The 19,501-nt window shown below is 38.6% G+C and overlaps 1 protein-coding gene across 5 annotated transcripts; it reads right to left on the bottom strand.

The window, feature by feature from the left end:
* Window positions 1-1,939: 1,939 nt before the first annotated feature.
* Window positions 1,940-8,425, bottom strand: LOC307013003 (uncharacterized protein). Of its 5 annotated transcripts, none has more exons than XR_013800802.1 (6): window positions 7,685-8,425; window positions 5,591-6,606; window positions 4,984-5,140; window positions 4,670-4,762; window positions 3,525-3,965; window positions 1,940-3,381 (listed from the first exon to the last, which is right to left on the bottom strand). XR_013800802.1 is itself a non-coding variant. In XM_079640232.1 (6 exons), the coding sequence occupies exons 3-6, from the start codon at window positions 4,999-5,001 to the stop codon at window positions 3,368-3,370; spliced, it is 303 nt and encodes a 100-aa protein (XP_079496358.1). In that variant the 5' UTR covers window positions 5,002-5,140; window positions 5,591-6,606; window positions 7,685-8,425; the 3' UTR covers window positions 1,940-3,367. The 5 variants fall into 5 exon arrangements, 2 of the variants coding, with proteins under 2 accessions (XP_079496358.1, XP_079496357.1); XR_013800803.1 differs by having other exon boundaries at window positions 1,940-3,965; window positions 5,591-6,465; window positions 6,571-6,606; XM_079640232.1 differs by having other exon boundaries at window positions 3,788-3,965.
* Window positions 8,426-19,501: the final 11,076 nt, after the last annotated feature.

Raw genomic sequence — 19,501 nt, 5'->3', positions numbered from 1 at the left:
ACTCACGAGCAGTGTTGGGACTAACGCGTTACAAAGCGAATCTCCCTGCGGATGTAACTTACACGTGAATACAGCGATGTCCTCTCACAGTACCATGGAAAAGTGAAAGTAACCAGAGAGGAGTGATGATTGGTTAATGCGGGGTAACATTTCAGGGTAAGCCAATCAGAGACAGAGTTGGGAGGGTCTTGCCGTATGGTCTTGCCTTATGGGGAAAATACCATGGAAAATACACACACACGAACACTTGCTAATGCTAACACACACACACACACACACACGGCAAAGCTCACCACCAGCACACACACACACACACAATGGCAGATGCAAGTATCAGCGAGAGCAGCAGCGCATTTGCAACTTGGAAATATAACCACTATTTTCAATTTGTGGGGATAAAGGACGCAAAAAACATTACGGTCAAATGTAAACTGTGTGCAGGACAGAAAGCATTGTCCACTTGATTGTTGAGGCTACAATAAAGATGCCTGTCAAAATGTCTAAACATATCTTTTGTGTTTTATTGTTCCATTACATTTCATAATGATAATTGCTACAATGATGGGGAGTTGTCTTTTCTCTTACTGTGCCACAGAACAACACAAAAACTTGTATTTGTATTGTTATTATTTTTAAAGTAAAGTAACTTGTTACTAGTTACTTTTATAATTTTGTAACGAATAAAGTAACTAGTTACTTTTGAGAGCAGTAACTATAACTATTACTAGTTACTTTTAAAAGTAACTTGCCCGACACTGCTCACGAGCGGGAAATGTGCTTTTACACGCGCATGTATCGAAAGCCAAAGGTGCCATAATACGCCCGTATGTTCGTCCGTAGTTTCGCACCAACTTACGGGGAGGCGAAAAAACGGGCGAACGTACAGGCGTATTTTCGCGCGGTTTTTCATATGATAATGAGCCCCTCCTTCTGATTTCCATAGCCAATGAGTTCAACGTTTCTGTAACCAATCAGTGAAGAGTAAAGCCAGACCAAAGCAATCTGTAGATGAAAAGTTCCTGACATTGTGAGGCTGTACATTGCACGTTATTCCAGATGCATGGGAGTATGTATTAATTTGCCTTTCAATATAATAAATATATCAATCAATATATCCTGCCTTCATTGTCTTTTAAAATAAAATCGCCTTACCTTACCTTATCTTACTGAAGTGAAGGGTATTTATGTCTCCTTAAATCACCTTTTAAATGTACTTCTTATAACATGGTTTTGCATATCAAAATGTTCAGTCTCTGGTCTTGCTAGAAATGCAAAGTCACTCCTCACCTTAGAGCACTGTCTTATGAGATACTTAGCTTAGAAATCAGATTTTTGGAAAACTTAAAAACTCTTGTGAAAACACAGATGTACTATGATGTAGATGAAAAGTTCCAAGGGGACCAAGTATTAATTTTCCTTTGAATATAATCAATAAATCAAACAATATAAAATACATATATATAAAAAATACAATTGCCTTACCCTTTTCCTTAACCCTCTGGAGTGTGAAGTGAAGGGTATTTTCTCAATTTTTAGATGTCTCCTTAAATCAACTTTTAAATTTACTTCTTATAACATAGCATGGTGTTACATCTCAAAATGTTCAGTAGTCTCTGGTCTTGCTAGAAATGCACTCACCTTATGAGATACTAAGCTTAGAAATCCGATTTTTGGAAGACTTTAAAACTGTTTTCAAACACAGATGTACTCATGTCATCCATTTGTTTTGGTGTTTCAGATTTGGTTCACCAAAGTAGTGAAATATATGAATTACACTATAGGCCTATATAAATGTGTTGTTCATGTGTAAAATGAAAATGTGTAAATTATAATTTAGAGTAAAATATTTCCATCCCTCTACTTTCACCACAGAAAAGTTACATCAGGACTGATTCATATTCCATACCAAGTTTCATGTGATGATGTGTACAAATACAAATTGACCATTAAACATTTTTATTCAACCAACTATTTATGTTAACATAAGAAACTGTAAAATCTCAATATTTACAATATCAGAACCTTCTTTACCAACTATTCATTAGAAATGTAAAGACAGGGAGAGCAGTGTAATGGTCTGTCTTCCATGACAGTGGGTCTGGCTGCTGTGTAGGTGGGGGTGATGGTGCATGGGCTGCTGGTGGCTGTGTCGGAGGGAGGTAGGTGTGATTGTCCCAGGTTGATGCTGGCGGCTGTGTGGGAGGTACGTCTACTAGGAGAGACTTCTTTGCTGGCTGGGTTGATCGTGATGGCTGTGGTGGAGGCCTTTGTACCGAGGTGTATCTTAATCTTGTGGCAGGTGTAGCAGGTATATAAATATACAGGAATGCATTCCACCAATAATCCCTCACGTTTTATTTTATTGTTCCAATATTATTTATTGTCACTTTTATTTTGGTATGTTTACTACAAAAGACCGTTTTGGGAGCTAATGCTTTTATTTTGAAGTCTTCACTTTCGGCAGTGACGTCATCTACCTGCGTTGCACCCTCTCTCACTCAGTTGTTTGTATGGCAGACTGAGGTGAGGAGAGTTTGTCATGTGCTCTTTGTAGATTTCTGTTCTAAATGATGTTTACAGTGTTTATATAATCTTAAACTGTGAAACAAGGTTATAATATCATTCCATGGTGCTAATGTGTTGCTGTGTAGTTGTTTTGCAGAAGTTTGAGTGTTTTAGCAAACTTTTAGTTAAGTGTACTGTTTAGCAGCACTTGTGAGGACTCACACACAGCACCTGCAGCATGTTTAATGGCGTCTTTTCCCCACCACAGACTGGTGTGTTGCAGACGTCCATGTGTATTAATGCTGCTGCATTATTGTGTTTACTTCATGCAGGTATGTTTGTTGCTCCCATGTTTTTGGTCTATTGTGTTTTGTACTATGTGTTTATTTTATTGTTTTATTTACATGTCTAAAAATACTAATTAGCCGGTGGTGTATACATTTCCAGTGTAACTGTAATTGTACAGTGTATTGTGATCTATTGTGACAGATTTGATATCTGAATGTTTTATAAGTACTAGTCTCTCAGTTGTTTGTATGGCAGACTGAGACTGGTGTGTTGCAGACGTCCATGTGTATTAATGCTGCTGCATTATTGTGTTTACTTCATGCAGAGGAATAAATACGCCACAGTTTCGGTTAAGGACAACAACCGAATCTCCTTGTCCATCAAACACGCACAACACAACGCAGAGTCGTAGCAAGGGTCTGCTGAGAAGTAGGCCCAGACCAGCTACACAGGCACAGATGGAGGTGGAGGCCGCTGTAGTGATGCTGGTCCTTGGTGGTGATGGCTCTGGTGAAGGCCCTTGAGCCACGGTAGATCTTGACCTGGGTGCATGCACAGATGGAGGTTCTTGCTGCTAGGCCCAGGCAGCTGTGAAATCGGAAAGAAATATAGGACAATAATTAGTTCATTAAAATATAAAGTTCAAGTGGAATGTTTCTCAAGCACAAATAACAATGCACAACTCAACCGTTTCTTGGAATCGAAACTAAAATGGTGAAACAGAAACCTACCGCACCCACAACATTTTCTTTTACATGTGCAATGTCCGATGTCAAGACGCCATTGTGCTAATACAGCACTAGGCCATGTTTTGGCCCAGAGGAGGAAAACATTCTTTTGTTTGTCGTTACTCTGAGCTTTGAAGTCTGCCATACAGACTTTGGACTTTGGCGGACATCTTGTGTTGGTCAATCTGCATGATTATTTTCTGAGGTACTTCAAAAGTGAAATGAAGGGGGTTTTGGATATGCTATGTTGAGTGCATATAGCAAACCCAGAAGGAGGGCACAAGCTGAGGCAACTGAAGGCAGTTCATTCAGCACCTCCACGCCCTCGATGATGATGCCGATGTCTGCTGGTGGCTCCTGCAGTCCTTCCTCCTCCTTCCGTATCACAAACACACCCATTGTGAGCTCCTCCATCTCCTTCTGAAGATCATCTGTTCTGGAGTCCTAGAGTAGGAGTAAATGACAACAAACATCACTGGCATCATTTTGCACTAATATGCACTTAATATGGGACAATAATATCACTGGCCGGAGTCCTACTCTGTGATTATTCACTGGATTATTCTGACGAATCACATGGTCAGAACCTAATATTTAATTCATTTATCTCATCTGATCCATCTGTATTATTGCGATTATGTTGAGAAGGATTAATATTAATATCATTCAATTGTTGTCAAATTGTGGACGTGCTGTGTGGCTGTCTGTGGGGGTGGGGGGGGGGTTGTTGTGCATTGTTCTGTGTTTTGTGTTAAAATGTGTAAAATTCAACAATGAGTATTTAACATGCTAGGACTACTTTTTACATATACATGTTGTGTTTCGCGGTATACTTGGGAAAATTACTAAAAACCCAAATTCCGATGCTATGCTTTAGTTATTCCTGATGAGCAGGTGGCATGGTCCATCAGTGTATGAATGGGTGAATGTGAACGTGGTATTAAAATGCTATGAGGAGTTGGAAAACCATAAAGGTGCTTTAAACTTACATGATGTCAAATGTCCAAGATTATGAATATAATCAAACCCGACAGGTGTTATTTTAGTATAGAAATGTCCCTTTTACAGCATTAATATCAATCTAATATGTATTAGCACGTGTGCCTTTGACAAGCTGTGCTGACATGCAAATTGCAGTTAAAACTTACTAGATATTCCTTGATCAGCTCATCTGGATCTTCTCCCAGGAAGATAATGAGGGCTCTCAGGACACACTCCCTCCAAAGATGAATGTCTTCAGTCTAGGACAACATTATTTTGGTTAATTTTATTTTTCAAAATGTCTATTGACAGATTTCCTTACTCTTACAGCTAAAATCTTTCACTTTATTTAGAAACAAATGGACAGTCCTAGTTACAGAGTTTCATAAAACAACGGTTGCCCTCCCAATGCATCTATAAAAGGATACACAAAATGTATCCCTTTTAGCTGGCAATGACTCATTTGACAATGCAGATTTACCTGGTCAAAAATGTCCATGATGTCAGCAGTCTTTTGATGTGTTTGATTCTCCTTTGGCACGGATGACTGTGATTAGCTGACTTGAGTGAATGTCCAACTGGGCCATGAACTTCTCCTCCAGAGGAATGGTCATTATCCTCTGGAACTCTGCATTGATCTATGAAAGAATAATACAAAAATGACAGTGAGTACATTCATAAAAATTCAATTGAACTCAGTCTGTATGCAATTAACATTTGAAAAAAGAACCTTTGAAGCAAGTGTAAACTTCTTCCGACCCCTTTTCGGACGTGTAATTAGCCAAAGCTTTGTTGTTTATTGATACCAGACAATGACACTACAGATTATTCAATTATTAATTAAATGTTTCGTTATTGCATTCATTTGTATAGTACTGTATCATCTTTTGTTTCATTTGTATTTTCTTTGGTTTTACACGCTCGAGGAAAAAAAAATAAACTAAGCATGCCTACACACTGGCAAAAAGTATAACAAACTAAAAATGTAAATTCTTTCAGTAAACACTGTTAAACATAATCTTTACCACACCATATTATGATGAATGGATAAAAGCTTACTAAAAAATTGATACAGACTAGATTATTACCTCTTTTTGTTGGAACAGTGCCGGCCACCTGTCTTTGAAGTCCTTGATTCCTGGCTCTTGGTTTACCAGCTCCTGTCGTCTGTGCGAACGTGTGAGCCATTTTGTCTGCGATGACCCTATTATTGTTCCTTATCCTGATGTCTGTCAGAAGTTCTATTCTTTCTTTTTCCAGGCTTTCCAGATTGCCACCAGTGGGGAAGGATGGATAAAAGTTAGACTCAGCTCGCTTTGGCCTCTTGACTTTTTTAGCAGGGAAAGCATCTGTAGCAGCTTTAGATTTCAGGGAATGTACCAACAGCTCTGGGCACCCCTGCAATTTGAGCTGAGTCCTGTAGTTTCCCCATCTTATATTTTAGGCGCTGTTTCCATCCATTGCAGCCATTGAATGAGCCAGGTTCTTTCAAACAAGGATGCTTTTTGATAAGAGCCTCTGCTACTGTGCAGAAATGTGAATCATCTGGATAGGCCTTGTATCCAGAAATTGTTTCTGCAAGTCTATTCAAAATATCAGACTTGCTTCGGGAGCTGACAGTCAACATTTTGTGGCTTCCATTAAACTCAGAATTCCCTTTCACTAGCTGCAGCTCCGTGTCATATGAAAATTGAGGAATCGGAAAGTCCGCTGGCCACTGTTTGGCACGAGAGGACACAGATTTGGGGAATGAGAGGATTATTGTGTCATCTGATGCCAACGAAACATTGTCATCACACTCAAGTGAAGACGATGATGTGGTATCAGTGGCAATGTTCAAAGGTGTATTTGTTTGCTGGTGGATCAATTTGATTGTTCCCAAATCCTGAAGTTGAGTGGTGGAATTCAGATTGAAGAAGTCGTTGCCAAAGTCTTGTTCCATGTACTGCAGTCTGACGTCGCCCTTTAACCCAAAGAAAGTATTTAACTTGCTGAGAAGGTCATCCAATGATTCCGGTATGCCATTTGGAAGAGACAGTTTTTCAATGTTGTTCTCCCCCAAAATCACTTTCAGTCTTGCAGGCGTCGAATCAGCCATGGCAGTCTGAGAAGACAACACAAGCACAATACGTTTTAAGAAAGGCATATTAAACATAATTCCTTATTATTCACACTGTTAATGTATCATCTTATAGATGTGTTATCAGTTTTCAGTGAAAGGACTACAGCTTCGTGTTAATCCCTTTTCCACTGGCAGCATTTGCTGACTGGACTCCATCAGCACATATTTAAAAAATGACATAATGCCCACCCTTACCCTCAATGTTAGGTTCCTTTTAAATAAATGAAATCTGCAGTTGACAACTTGTATGTGCAAAAAAGTTGAATGTTATCATTTGAAATCTCCAAAGGGTTGATAGTTAGTCTTGCACCAATAACAAATATGTATAGGAAGTCATAAAAAACTAATATATTGTTGTTCTGCAGGTGAAGCATTAAAACTCTGACCACTCAAAAAAAGCCCACACACTGTTTGAGTGTTCTCACAAATTATTTTCTGATATTTACCTAGTGTAATTATTTGTTGGTGAAATGATAAATAAAACCTTTGAAAACAAAAAAAAACACTGGTATGAAATAAATCTGTTTTGAGAACACAATAGTTATGAATTATTTCTTTTTCCACCTAATGAAATATCACTTTTCGCTTCCTCACCCTTTAAACATGGACATATCTTTTCAATGTGAAAAGACGCATCCCTCGGATTTTGAAGTCTGCCAGTGGGTAATCATCTTGTGGCTCAAGAAGTTCCACTTCCTTGCCTGGTGACGTTTTGAGATCATAAGCTCTATAATGTTCAATGTACCATCCACTGAGCTTTTTCACCATGAAGATCAACTTGTCCTGCAGTATCACCATTTGGAGGATTTCACAAAACTCTGGGAGTCCCCGTAGATCAAGATCATCCCACACTTTACTGGGAGTATCTTTGTAGGTACAAAATAATTTGTATATTAGCTTTGGCTGAACTCTAAATTGAATAACTCCACAGAAAACAAAACAGTGGATTTTGTCATATAATCACCTCCTGCACTTTGCGTTTACGTTGAAATTACTTTCAGAACACACAGCAACATTAAAGTACTCTCTATATCACTCACGGTAGTGTAGCTTCACGTACCTTAGGTAGTAGTCCAATACGATGTGTCAAAGCCTGAAGAAACCACCACCGGTCAGGCATGAGAAATCATAAGAAGAAAAAGAAATACATTTATATACTAGGGGTGCACCGAATGGGAAATTCTTGGCCGAAACCGATACCGAAAATAGGAAACAGTTGGCCGAAAACCGAATGCCGAAAGGCCGAAAATGATTAATAGAAATATATATATATATATATATATAATGTATACATTTTTTACCAATGTTGTTCAGCTACCTGATTATGGAAAAAGACATGATTATGGCAAAACTTAACTTAACTTAAATAATAATCATTATTATGGGTCCATAAAACATTTATTCAGTACTTTTGAATGCATACAGTACATTAATTCCAAGTCAAGTGCATTTTCTTTTCTCTGTAGGATAACTACAACAAAGTGCATTCAGAACAAAGTCAAGGTGCTTTGAACTGCATAAACATCTAGGCCAGTAGGCCTACAACAAAATAGTGTAAATAAAGACTGTAACAGCCAGGCCTTCAACAACAACAAAAGCACCTATAAGTTTGGTAACCTAACGTGTTGTTGTGATGACGTAATCAAAACGCGGCAACAAGCACGGCGCGCGACCATGCTCGCGGCTGGCTCACAGCCAACATGTCTGCCGCTTGGAGATATTTAAAAATATCAGAGAGAGAGGCGCGGATTGCGATTTGTAAAAAAAAAATGCCGAAAGCCGAAATGGCCTTTTTCACAATTTTCGGTGGCCGAATATTCGGTGCATCCCTATTATATACTGTATTAGGGGGGACATTTCTATTCATTGTTAAGCTTTCACAGTCACGTATTATCACCCCGAACGTAGTAATGGTCTTATCAGCAACAGCAAATTACACTACAAGGCTTCTTATTAGCACATTAGCACAGCAACACAGAGCTGGATAACGCTTTAACCACCGAGCTACTATAAATGTGAGGCTTTATCAACGCCGCATCAATCACTTCCAGCATAAACAAGAAGGGAGTTCTGCCATCGAGGCGACCGGCACAACAAATTATTGCTGCATCTCCCACACAGCGAGGTTAAGTTTTATGTTCGTCAGCCGGATGCATCACCGGGCTTTCACCAGCGCAACATGCCCCCTCACTGCTCAGTGATGCCGTATCGTCTTTATAATTACACTCGACGCAGCGGCGGTGACACTACATTAAACCGTTCACACACACACGCCGAAATAGTACAAAAAAAATGTGTGCAGTTTGGTGACAAGCTATGTACTAATAATGATAGTACTAGCCTTAACATGACCCAGTTTGCGCATTAGTTTTGCGCTAATTTGGTAATAAGCAGCTACGCCAGTACACAATAGGAATAACTTTAACACATTTCAGTGACAATATTAAACCAAGAGAGTAGGCTTCTACCCGCAAGCAACCAACTATCGTCATGTTTGAGCTAAAGCTAGCGGTTTAGCTAACAGTGGAGCCAGTGCATCATAGCTTGGTTTGGTTTGGTTAAACAATTTAGGTGGAACATGTTATATCTGACATTGTACATTATTTTTATATAAGAAATATAACTTGTCTGAATCACACTTATCGTATGTCGAAGTCACATCTCAAAAGAAAAAGGCGGCACATGTGACGGTGGAAAGATCTGGCAAAGACGTTGAAGTTGACATCATGACGTCACACACACGTTAGATGAGAGAAACTTGATTGATTTGCTTTCACTGATAACAAAATAGCAAGTCAAATCAACGAACAAAAAAATCACATGAATACAACCCACAAAAGTACATTGGAATCTCTAAAGCATAAATCTGAATCAGATTTATTAAATGTATTAAGTTGCTTCAACTACTATCAAGTACACTTTTCAGAGCGTAACACAAAATGGTTCTGAGACTTATTCAGAAATGTATACCCAGCCTCGCGTGAGGCAGTCGCAATTTTTACAGGCTCCCACTACCTGTTAGCATCTGGCATCTGTTAGCATAGATCTAGCTCTCCGGCTTAGGCTCCATCTATGTCCATCTATGTTCCATCTTTAACGCCATTGATCTGTGGAGGATCTGCCGCGGTTTGAGGGCCTGCCGTCCACCCATTTCTGCTTCTGCTGGTGGTGGTTCCCACGGCTGAAGGCCGCTATCCACCTGCTGTTAGAGGCCTACTCCCACCTGTTGGGTGCTACTGTGCGGGGGAGGCCTGGTCTGGAGATACCGCGGAGAAACCGGAGTGTTGCCACACTGCTGATTGCCTATTTCCTTGCTGCTGTCCTGACGTGGTTTTGCTTCGGGAACATCGTGGATGCTGTTGAGCTGGACTGGGAAAATGGCAAATGTCGTGTTTCTGCTGTGCCTTTTTTTGACTGTGCTGGACAAGGAGAAGTTCGCTAGTCATCCTGACAATTCTGCTGGATGCGGGTCCGTTCTGCCGCCCGCAGTGGACATCCCCTGTACAGGTTCGGATGGGTTGCACAAACAATTGCTAGTTGCACTGTCGCGGACATTCATTTCGTCAAATGTCTGTCTTTCTCACATGCCTGCCACAATGGTCCTTCAGAATTGTTTTTTGAACTCTAATCTCACTTTTGCGAAGTTTGCTGGTGACTCTAGAACAGCTGAAAATGTATGTGTGTTGATTAAGAGGAAAAGGTGCTTGGTATTTTTATTGTTGTTACTATCAGGAAATGTACAGCCAAATCCGGGTCCACCTGGTAGTTTTAGTCAAATAGCTACTCCTGCTGATTTTAGTTCTAGATCGGGGTTAGGTTTAATTCATTTAAATGTGCGCAGTCTGTTACCTAAATTAGATTTTGTCCGTATTTGGGCGAGTTCAACTGATGCTGATGTCATTGTCTTATCAGAAACGTGGCTAGACAAATCGATCTTGGCCTCTGACATTTACATAAATGGTTACAATGTATATCGCACTGACCGTCCTAAAAAAGGTGGTGGCGTTGCCATTTATGTCAAAAATAAGTTTTGTGTAACAAAAATGGTTTCCAAATCTGTTAGTAAACAACTAGAATTTTTAGCTGTGAATGTCGAAGTAACAAAGGGTCAACAGGTCATGGTGGTGGGTTGCTACAGGGCCCCCTCGGCTGTCAAGGACTCCTTATCTTCATTGGCAAAACTGTTATCTCAACTTTCCTACAAGGAAATAGTGCTGCTTGGTGATTTTAATTGGGATTGGTTAACTTCTGTGTCAGAGGATTTTAAAAACCTGTGTACCTCTTTGAACATTACTCAGATTATAGACAGTCCTACTCGCCCAAATATTAAGTCCCCAAATAAATCCTCCTTAATTGATCTAATTTTAACAAATGTTCCATATAAATACTCATCTGTGGGAGTATTTGCTAATGATGTGAGTGACCACTGTGTTGTAGCCACAATTAGGGACACTAAGGTCCAAAAAGTTAAACCACGCATCATCACAAAGAGAGATAAAAAACACTTAGTGGAGCAGGGTTTTTTACATGATCTGTTTGATTTTGATTGGGGAAAAATCGATCTGTGTGCTGATGTAGAAACTGCATGGTCTTATTTTTATCTTGGTTTTATAAAAATTATAGATAAACATGCACCTCTGCGTAAATTTAGAGTGAAGGGACGAAACAATCCCTGGTTTTCTGCTGAAATGTCCAGTCTCCTTCATGAGAGAAACAATGCCTGGGCAAAGGCTAGGAAATCAGGCTCAGAGGTAGAATGGCTACGCTTTAGGCAGCTAAGGAATAGCTTTACTTCAAATGTCAAAAGTGCTAAGTCAAAGTACTATTTGTCAGTTACCACAGAAAACCTGAATAATCCTAGTAAATTTTGGAAAGCCATAAAATCGATTTCCACTGGTGATATCCCAAATGAGCTACCTCCGTACCTCACCACAGCATCTGGCATTATATCAGACAGGGCCACCATGCTAAATTGCTTTAATAAGCATTTTGTCTCTTGTGGCTCTCTGTTTGATTCTGTCACTGACTGTGCTTCTGCTTCTGTGAACGCTCCAGTCCTTGACTCTGAACAATGTGGTCTGGAAAACCCTTTCAGTTTTACTCCTTTAACTGTTGGTATTGTCCATGAAGCTTTATCCAAGTTAGATCCTAAGAAACCGGCTGGCCCGGACAACGTAGAACCTTTCTTTTTAAAGATAGCTGCAGATTTTATTGCTCCACCTCTTACTTCTCTTTTTAACCTCTCCCTCAGCACAAATACAATTCCTAAAGTATGGAAGTCTGCTTATGTCCTGCCTCTACTGAAAGGAGGGGAGGCAACTATTTTAAATAACTATAGGCCAATCTCTAAATTGTCAGTTTTGGCTAAGGTGCTCGAACGACTTGTGAGTGAACAAGTAAAGGAGTTTTTATGTATAAATGATATCCTGTCTAAACATCAGTCAGGCTTCAGGAAGAAACATAGCACCATCACTGCAACAATGAAAGTGGTAAATGATATTACTAGTATGCTAGATAATAAACAGAGTTGTGCAGCTCTGTTTATTGACCTTTCCAAAGCGTTTGACACCGTTGATCATCGTGTCTTAAAACAGAGGCTACTCAGTACTGGCATATCCAGCCATGCAGTGGGGTGGTTTGTGAACTACCTCTCTGAAAGGTCCCAATGTGTTCACTTTGATGGGCTGTCTTCTGAGTGGTTAAACATTGCTAATGGTGTTCCTCAAGGTTCTGTTTTAGGTCCACTTTTATTCTCTATATATATCAACAGTTTAGGTGAAAATGTGGATGAAGCTACTTTACATTTTTATGCGGACGATACCGTGATGTATTGTGCAGGTCCCTCCATTCAGGAGGCGGTTGTTAAATTACAGGCTGTTTTTAACATTATTCAGACTCAGCTCTCTGAACTAAAGCTTCTTTTAAATGTGGATAAAACCAAGATAATGCTCTTTTCAAAAGCTAAAAAGTCACCAGAGCCTGTTTTAGATATTGTATCAACGCAAGGAACAAAACTTGAAGTTGTTGCCTGTTACAAATACCTTGGTATCTTGCTTGATGACTGTCTCTCTTTTAAACTTCATGTCAATAACCTGCTTAAAAAACTGAGGGTTAGGCTAGGTTTCTTTTTCAGGAATAAGTCCTGTTTCTCGCTTGAGGCCAGGAAAAGGCTAGTCACTGTGACCTTTTTACCTGTGCTGGACTATGGTGATCTGCTGTATATGAATGCACCTGCCAACTACCTAAGCAAACTAGATGCTGCGTATCATAGTGCTCTGAGATTTGTCACTAACTGTAAAGCACTTACTCATCACTGTACATTGTATACCAAGGCAGGTTTACCATCACTCACTGTACGGAGGCTCAGTCACTGGTACACTTTTATCTATAAAGCTATGTTGGGCAAACTCCCGTATTATATCTGTTCATTGATAAAGCAGAAAGTTGCAAGCAGCTATTGTCTGCGATCACAGGATATAGTCTTGTTAGATGTGCCAAGAGTAAGGACTGTCTTAGGTAAGACAGCTTTTATGTGCGCAGCTCCACTTGCTTGGAACAGTCTACAGGCAAAATTGAAATTGAGCATTTTTATTTCTTTGAATGTATTTAAGGCATGTCTAAATGAAATGCTTTCTGACACTCTGGGTATTTGTAAATGTTGAATATGTAAATATGATATCCTCTGTTGTTTGTATGTTGTTTTTATGTTTCATGTGGAACTAAATGATGCAGGTCTCCCTTGTAAATGAGATCGATGATCTCAAGGGACTAATCTGTCTAAATAAAGGTTTGAAATGAAATGAAATGAATACAAAGGTTCATCACAAACACTGCAGCATTTTCTGCTTCTATTTCATTGCATGCTTCAGAATAGATATATATATATTGATATATAGTGCTTGTGAAGGAAGAGGGACACATATATAAATATATATATATATATATATATATATATGAAAACAAGAGGGACATAATATCACAAAACAATTAATGATGATGATTATTTCAGCCATATGTATAATAGTGTTAATATCTATGAGATTTAAAGTAATAATAATAATTCCCTGCAAAAGCACTAATTACAATACAATAATGGCAAAAATAGCAATTCGATATATAGTACAAATCAATCATTGTCATGTGAAGCAAGGAGTGGTTGGACCCAAATGCGGAGAAACCAGAAAACTGAACAAAAATGTATATTTAACAGGCAGAACAGGAACTCAAGTAACAACAATCAACACGGAAAAAAACAGAACTTCATGACATAGACAAACAAGGAACCGACAAGAACAGGACAGAAAACCAGGACTTATATACTAACAGGGTGACGAGGGGATGAAGTGCAAGTGGACACACAACACAGTGTGTAGCTGTGATGGAGATATTTTCAATTTAGCTGAATGCCATGCCACACATGTATGAAATACATCCCAGGTCTTAGAACACCAAATGTATAACTTTATCAGTTTAAAAAAAAAAAAAAAACGTGATCAATTCCCAATTATGCATTTTAACGAGAATTTTACATTATCCGTTGCTAGGTTTTAGATTATCAGTAGGTAAAAGTGGTATCACAATTAGTCAGTCAGAATATTTGATTACATTATGCCCAGAACATATCCTAGATGTCTGAGAACATCCAGAGATTACATTATAAACTTAATTTTAGCCTCTTCACCTCATTGGAGTCAAGAATTACTGTCAAGCTCACCAAGAAACAGCATGGTGTATGAAGACTGAATGAAAATGGATATATACATGTTGAAAAGCATTGTAATTAGTAAAAGAAACAAGAGCATTTTTTAAACTTCATGCAGATATTAATAGCATTTCAAGCTGTGCATGTTCTCAGGCAGCAATGCATAGTGCATTTATCTATAGCTTTTTTGTTGCTTTCCTACAGTATGTGCTTCTGTACCGTGGCACTAATGAACAATGTTAAACTCAGGGATATGTTTTGTAATATATCAATGTCAACACATTATGTTTTCTTTAAAAAAACATTTAGTGGCTATTATTGAATTTCCCCATTAGGTCTGGACTGTTATTTGTCGAAAACACATCCCAATGGATGACTATATAAAGCCCAGTCACCGTGGCAAAGTGCAGGCCACAAGTGGGCTAGTAACTGTCACAACATCAATGAGAGAGACCATTGTTTAAACTAAGTAATTTATTTAAGGAAAATTCACTCAAATACTACAACATAAAAACATATGTACACACATATATACACTGCACACTAGAAAAATGTGCAAAGTAGTAGTTTTAAAAAAGGCAATTAGTGTGAGTTCAAAGGGCAAAGAACAGCCTGCAGGGGAGCCGCTGTGAAATATGTGTCATTTCCGTGACAAAATCAGACAACATTCAATGTTGCCATGAATGACAGTATATTTTGGATGACGTCCAGTCCAAGATCTCCTCTACGACCAGCAAGAGGATCAAACTGTGCGGTGAGTTGCTCCATGTCCTCATCGCTTAGCAGGTGCTAGTTTCGAGGTACGGTGACCCTCTCTGGCCAGTCCAATGCAACATCCCCTGCATCAGCTCCACCCTCTCTTTCTGGCTCCTCCTGAGCATCTCCTTCTCCTCCACCAAAGAGGCTCTGCATGGCAGAATTGGTCTGGCCCTGCCGTTCCAGGCAACCTTGGACAAAAAGTTGTATGGCACTCTGGTGTCTTTCGGTCCTCAACCCATGATTGTTCCACTGGTCCAAAAAAACCTGTAGGTCATGGTTTATGCGTGGGAGATAGACATAATGCAGGGCCCACATGTGCATTTCATTGTCTTCGTCTTTTATGCCTTCACTTGTTGAAGAGGTCATAATAGACATTGCTCACACCTCGCCACAGGTCACCCCAGAGCCGTTCTATTCTCTGGTTGTGAGTGCTTCTTCCACGGAGAGCACTGCCTCTGTGAGAGCCTCTGAAGATGTTCATCATTAGGCAGACAGCGTTGTTTTCGCCCCCATGGTCGGTTCTGACCCTCGAGGGCACACCATACTTGGCCACCACGTCCATGAAGCTCGCCATCACGGTAGTACTCCTGTTGTTGTCTGAGGCCCGGAGGAAGACGACCAGGCAGCTATACCCATCAATACCCCCATGAATGACAATCACACTTATTAATTTATTAATGTGTTTAATAAATTCTGGCTAGGACAACCACACAAACGCCAGCAACTTTCCCTCTGCTTCATTCTTTTCTCCTTTTCAACAGGCTTATTATCTGACCATGTAAAAAGTGACTGTACCATAGGAAGTGATCATTACCCAGTTTTCACTATCATCAACACAAATAGGAAGTGAGTATTTCTAGGTGGTGCTTTGGTAAAGCACCACCAAATGAGGAATGAGGAATGTTTGCACTTCATAAAGTCACCACTGGGAGTGCTAATGGTATTGTTATCTTGAAGTTCGCCGTTCTTAGCATCACTTCCGGTTTACGGTATCGCCACTTCCGGTTTAGCGTTAAAGAAACGGCATGGTCCGAGAGAAGAAGAAAAAGAAGAAGAAGAAGAAGAAGAAGAAGAAGACGACAGACACATGGCAGCAACTTTCCCTCTGCTTCATTCATTTCTCCTGTTCAACAGGTTAGTAGTGTGTACTGTGTACCCAGATTATGTCATATTTCGATCTAAGAAGTGTCTTTGAAACTGTTTTATGTGTAGTTTAATGTCATTCTGTGAGCTACGCCATTAGCGTGCGGCTAATGGCGTCCGCTAGCTTCTTTAAAACAGGCTGTTGCTCCCTGAATAATGTAGCTCTACTATGTTACTATGTGTATGAGTCCCGTGCGCGTCTATCGTTATTCCAACCCAGTTTAGATTTAACCACGCCCACTTCCGCATTACGCAAGGATCGACGTAGCTCTACGCGATAGCGTCATAGACACGGCACACCCGCAAAATCTGAATCTGACAAGCAAAATACTGTCCTTATAAACGCTGCATAATATACAATATAATAGTGCTTCTTTGTCAATATGACTGCCGACCACACTTATGCAGTGCTGAGGTAATGTTAATTCATCATTTAATATTAATTCCTGATGGATATAAGAGGGATACATTAGCAAACATCTGTATATATATATATATGTATATATATATATATAATCTGTATATAATGTTTCGTTTTTTTGTTTGTCATGTAACATGTTAACGTTTATTTAATATTTTATAGACATTTATAATATGTTATAAATGTCTATTTTAACATTAATAACATATTAACGTTTTGCCATGTAAAAATGAAATGTTGGGACATTTATAAAAATGTATTCCTTTACATAAAAGTGCTTTCCAGAGGTGTAAGAAGTGATAAGATCTTATACTTGAGTAAAGGTACAAGACAAGATCATTCCGATCATGGCACATGTGTGTAAGTAACAAGTATGCTGTATAATCTGCAACAACTGTCAGGCGGTGTTATTGATTATCTTTGCAAAAGAGCCCCCACCAATATTGAAATATGGGAGCAAAAACAAAAGGGTAGAATTGATCATACCATATTATTATTGCAACTGTTTTTATTATATTGTGTTGTTTTGTTTATATATATATATATGTATATGTGTGTGTACAAATTAATTAATATAAAGTGTATATATGTGAGTGTGTGTGTATAAATGAATGAATACATCTGTGTGTATAAATGAATAAATACACGTGTGAGTACATATAAGTGTGTGTTTATATATATATGTTTATAAATGAATAAATGTGTGTATATATATAAGATAGTATCATTAAATAATGATGTGTGTGTATAAATGAATGAATACATCTGTGTGTATAAATGAATAAATACATGTGTGAGTACATATAAGTGTGTGTTTATATTAGGGCCGGGACTCGATAAAAAATGTTATCTAATTAATTAGAGGCTTTGTAATGAATTAATCAAAATTAATCGCATTTTTAATCACATATAAATATTTGACCTGAGAACAGTGAGAAGCAATTTTTTTCACATGGATTTTAGTTTACCATTGTATAATGATTGAATAAATAAGCTTAAGCAACAAAACATTGTTTATTTTTTTTCAAGGTGGTACTTAACCAAGACCAACAGAAAAGTGCAATTTTTGCCATAAAGTGTAGCAATAGCATATTTAGGAATATAGTACATTTCAGAGATTCAGGTAGCCTATAGGTAGGTAGACCTTCTGTAAACTATAACACTTTGTTTTTTAAGTAAAACACAATACTTTCAAGTACATTCAGAACATTGGAAACCCTGACTATTAGAAAACATCTCTCTGATGCTTCAGAGGCCATAACAGACTTTGTTGATTTACCAACAGTTGATTTAAAAAATCTAATCAATTTCAGTCCAACTCTCTCAATAACCTTGGCCAAAACAATAAACAGTTCAACATAAAGTGCCAGTTGCACCAACAACGTAATAAATAGTTAAACATAAAGTGTACCATTTAAAATAAAATAAAAAAGTGCCAGTGATTGACCTCAATCCCTCCTATTCTTCCAATATCCTGATGAAAAATAAAATCTCTCTGTTGCATAGGCCGCTGTTTGATCAACGCGAATTGGGTGTGGGTCCTTGTACTCCGAGTCGGGCTAACGTCCACGCTAGCTTCCACGCTAGCTGCTATATGTTTTGAATTGAGGTGATACTTGAGGCTTGATGTGCTGCGGTGATATGCGAATTCCTTTTTGCATAATTTGCAAACAACCGTGCTCTTATTGACGCTTCCATCCGTCCGTTTTTTAAAACAAAATGTCCAATCCACGGGGCCAACCAAAGCGGTCTCATCAGCTTCTTCGTTCATGTTTGACTATTGTTCACTGTGGTTTGTTGTTTTCTGAAGTAATGAACGTTAGTTGGTGCTCCAGTATAATCGGTACCCCTGAAACTCATCCAGTGAGAAACGTTCCGCGGTGCAAAAATAAGTGCGATTAAAATGCGTTGATTTTTTTAATGCGTTAATTTTTGTGTAATTAATTAATCTTAATTAACGCGTTAAAGTCCCAGCCCTAGTTTATATATATATATGTTTATAAATGAATAAATGTGTGTGTATATATATATATATATATAAAATAGCATCATTAAATAATGCTGTCAGATAAATTAAGTAGGCTACACAGTAATAGTCAAGGTTATATTCAATATTCTGCACTTACACCAGCTGAGATGATAAAACACCAGTAATACAATCTCAGGACTCTGGATCGTTTACTTTCAGTCAACAAATCCTTTGGAAAGACAAAAAACAACTATTCAATATCCTGCTTTACACCGCGACCGCTATAATTGCCGAAGATGAAGTCTATGACGCTAAAGCTACGTTCTTGCGTAATGCGGAAGTGGGAGTGGTTAAATCTAAACTGGGTTGGAATAACGATAGACGCCTCCCGTGCACTAGTCTGGCTTACATTTCAAGTTTATTCTGTTTGTATAAATATGTGAAATGCTGGTCTGAGTTCATAATTGTTCATATTATTTAAATGCTAAAGCGCTAATGCTATGCTAATATTGTGCCTGTACAACAGCCATGTTAAAGTGAGTACAGTCATGTACTGTGTGTGTTATCTGTTATCACTGTATTATACTGTAAATTAAAAAGGCTTTAATCCTTCATGAAAGTCATAATATGGCATGTGGATTTATGTCCATTTTTGATTAGAAAACGAAATATGTCAGACATACAGTTATTTTGATTGGCTAAATGTATTTTTACATTCTCAGTTAGCTTCAGGCCTCAATGAGGAGAAGTATTGAGGTAGAAAGCTGGTGAAGCCATTTCCTTATATTCTGTTTGCACAGATAATAAACCTGGTTGGCAAGAAGGAAGTCATATTAAGCGCTTTGAGCACCAGGAAAAGCGCTTTATAAATGTAATGTATTAT

The sequence above is a fragment of the Notothenia rossii genome, assembly GCF_949606895.1.
Source record: "Notothenia rossii genome assembly, chromosome: 7".
NCBI lineage: Eukaryota > Metazoa > Chordata > Actinopteri > Perciformes > Nototheniidae > Notothenia > Notothenia rossii.
The sequence above is the reverse complement of the archived record's forward strand: the minus strand, read 5'-3'. Positions and strand labels throughout refer to the sequence as shown.

Excerpts from the sequence above, each read along its gene's own strand:
- LOC307013003 (XM_079640231.1), bottom strand. Across the intron at positions 3,966-4,669 it reads AGCTGATCAAGGAATATCTA|GACTCCAGAACAGATGATCT; the intron begins GTAAGTTTTAAC and ends CTCCTACTCTAG. Across the intron at positions 3,382-3,836 it reads TCATCATCGAGGGCGTGGAG|CTGCCTGGGCCTAGCAGCAA; the intron begins GTGCTGAATGAA and ends CCGATTTCACAG.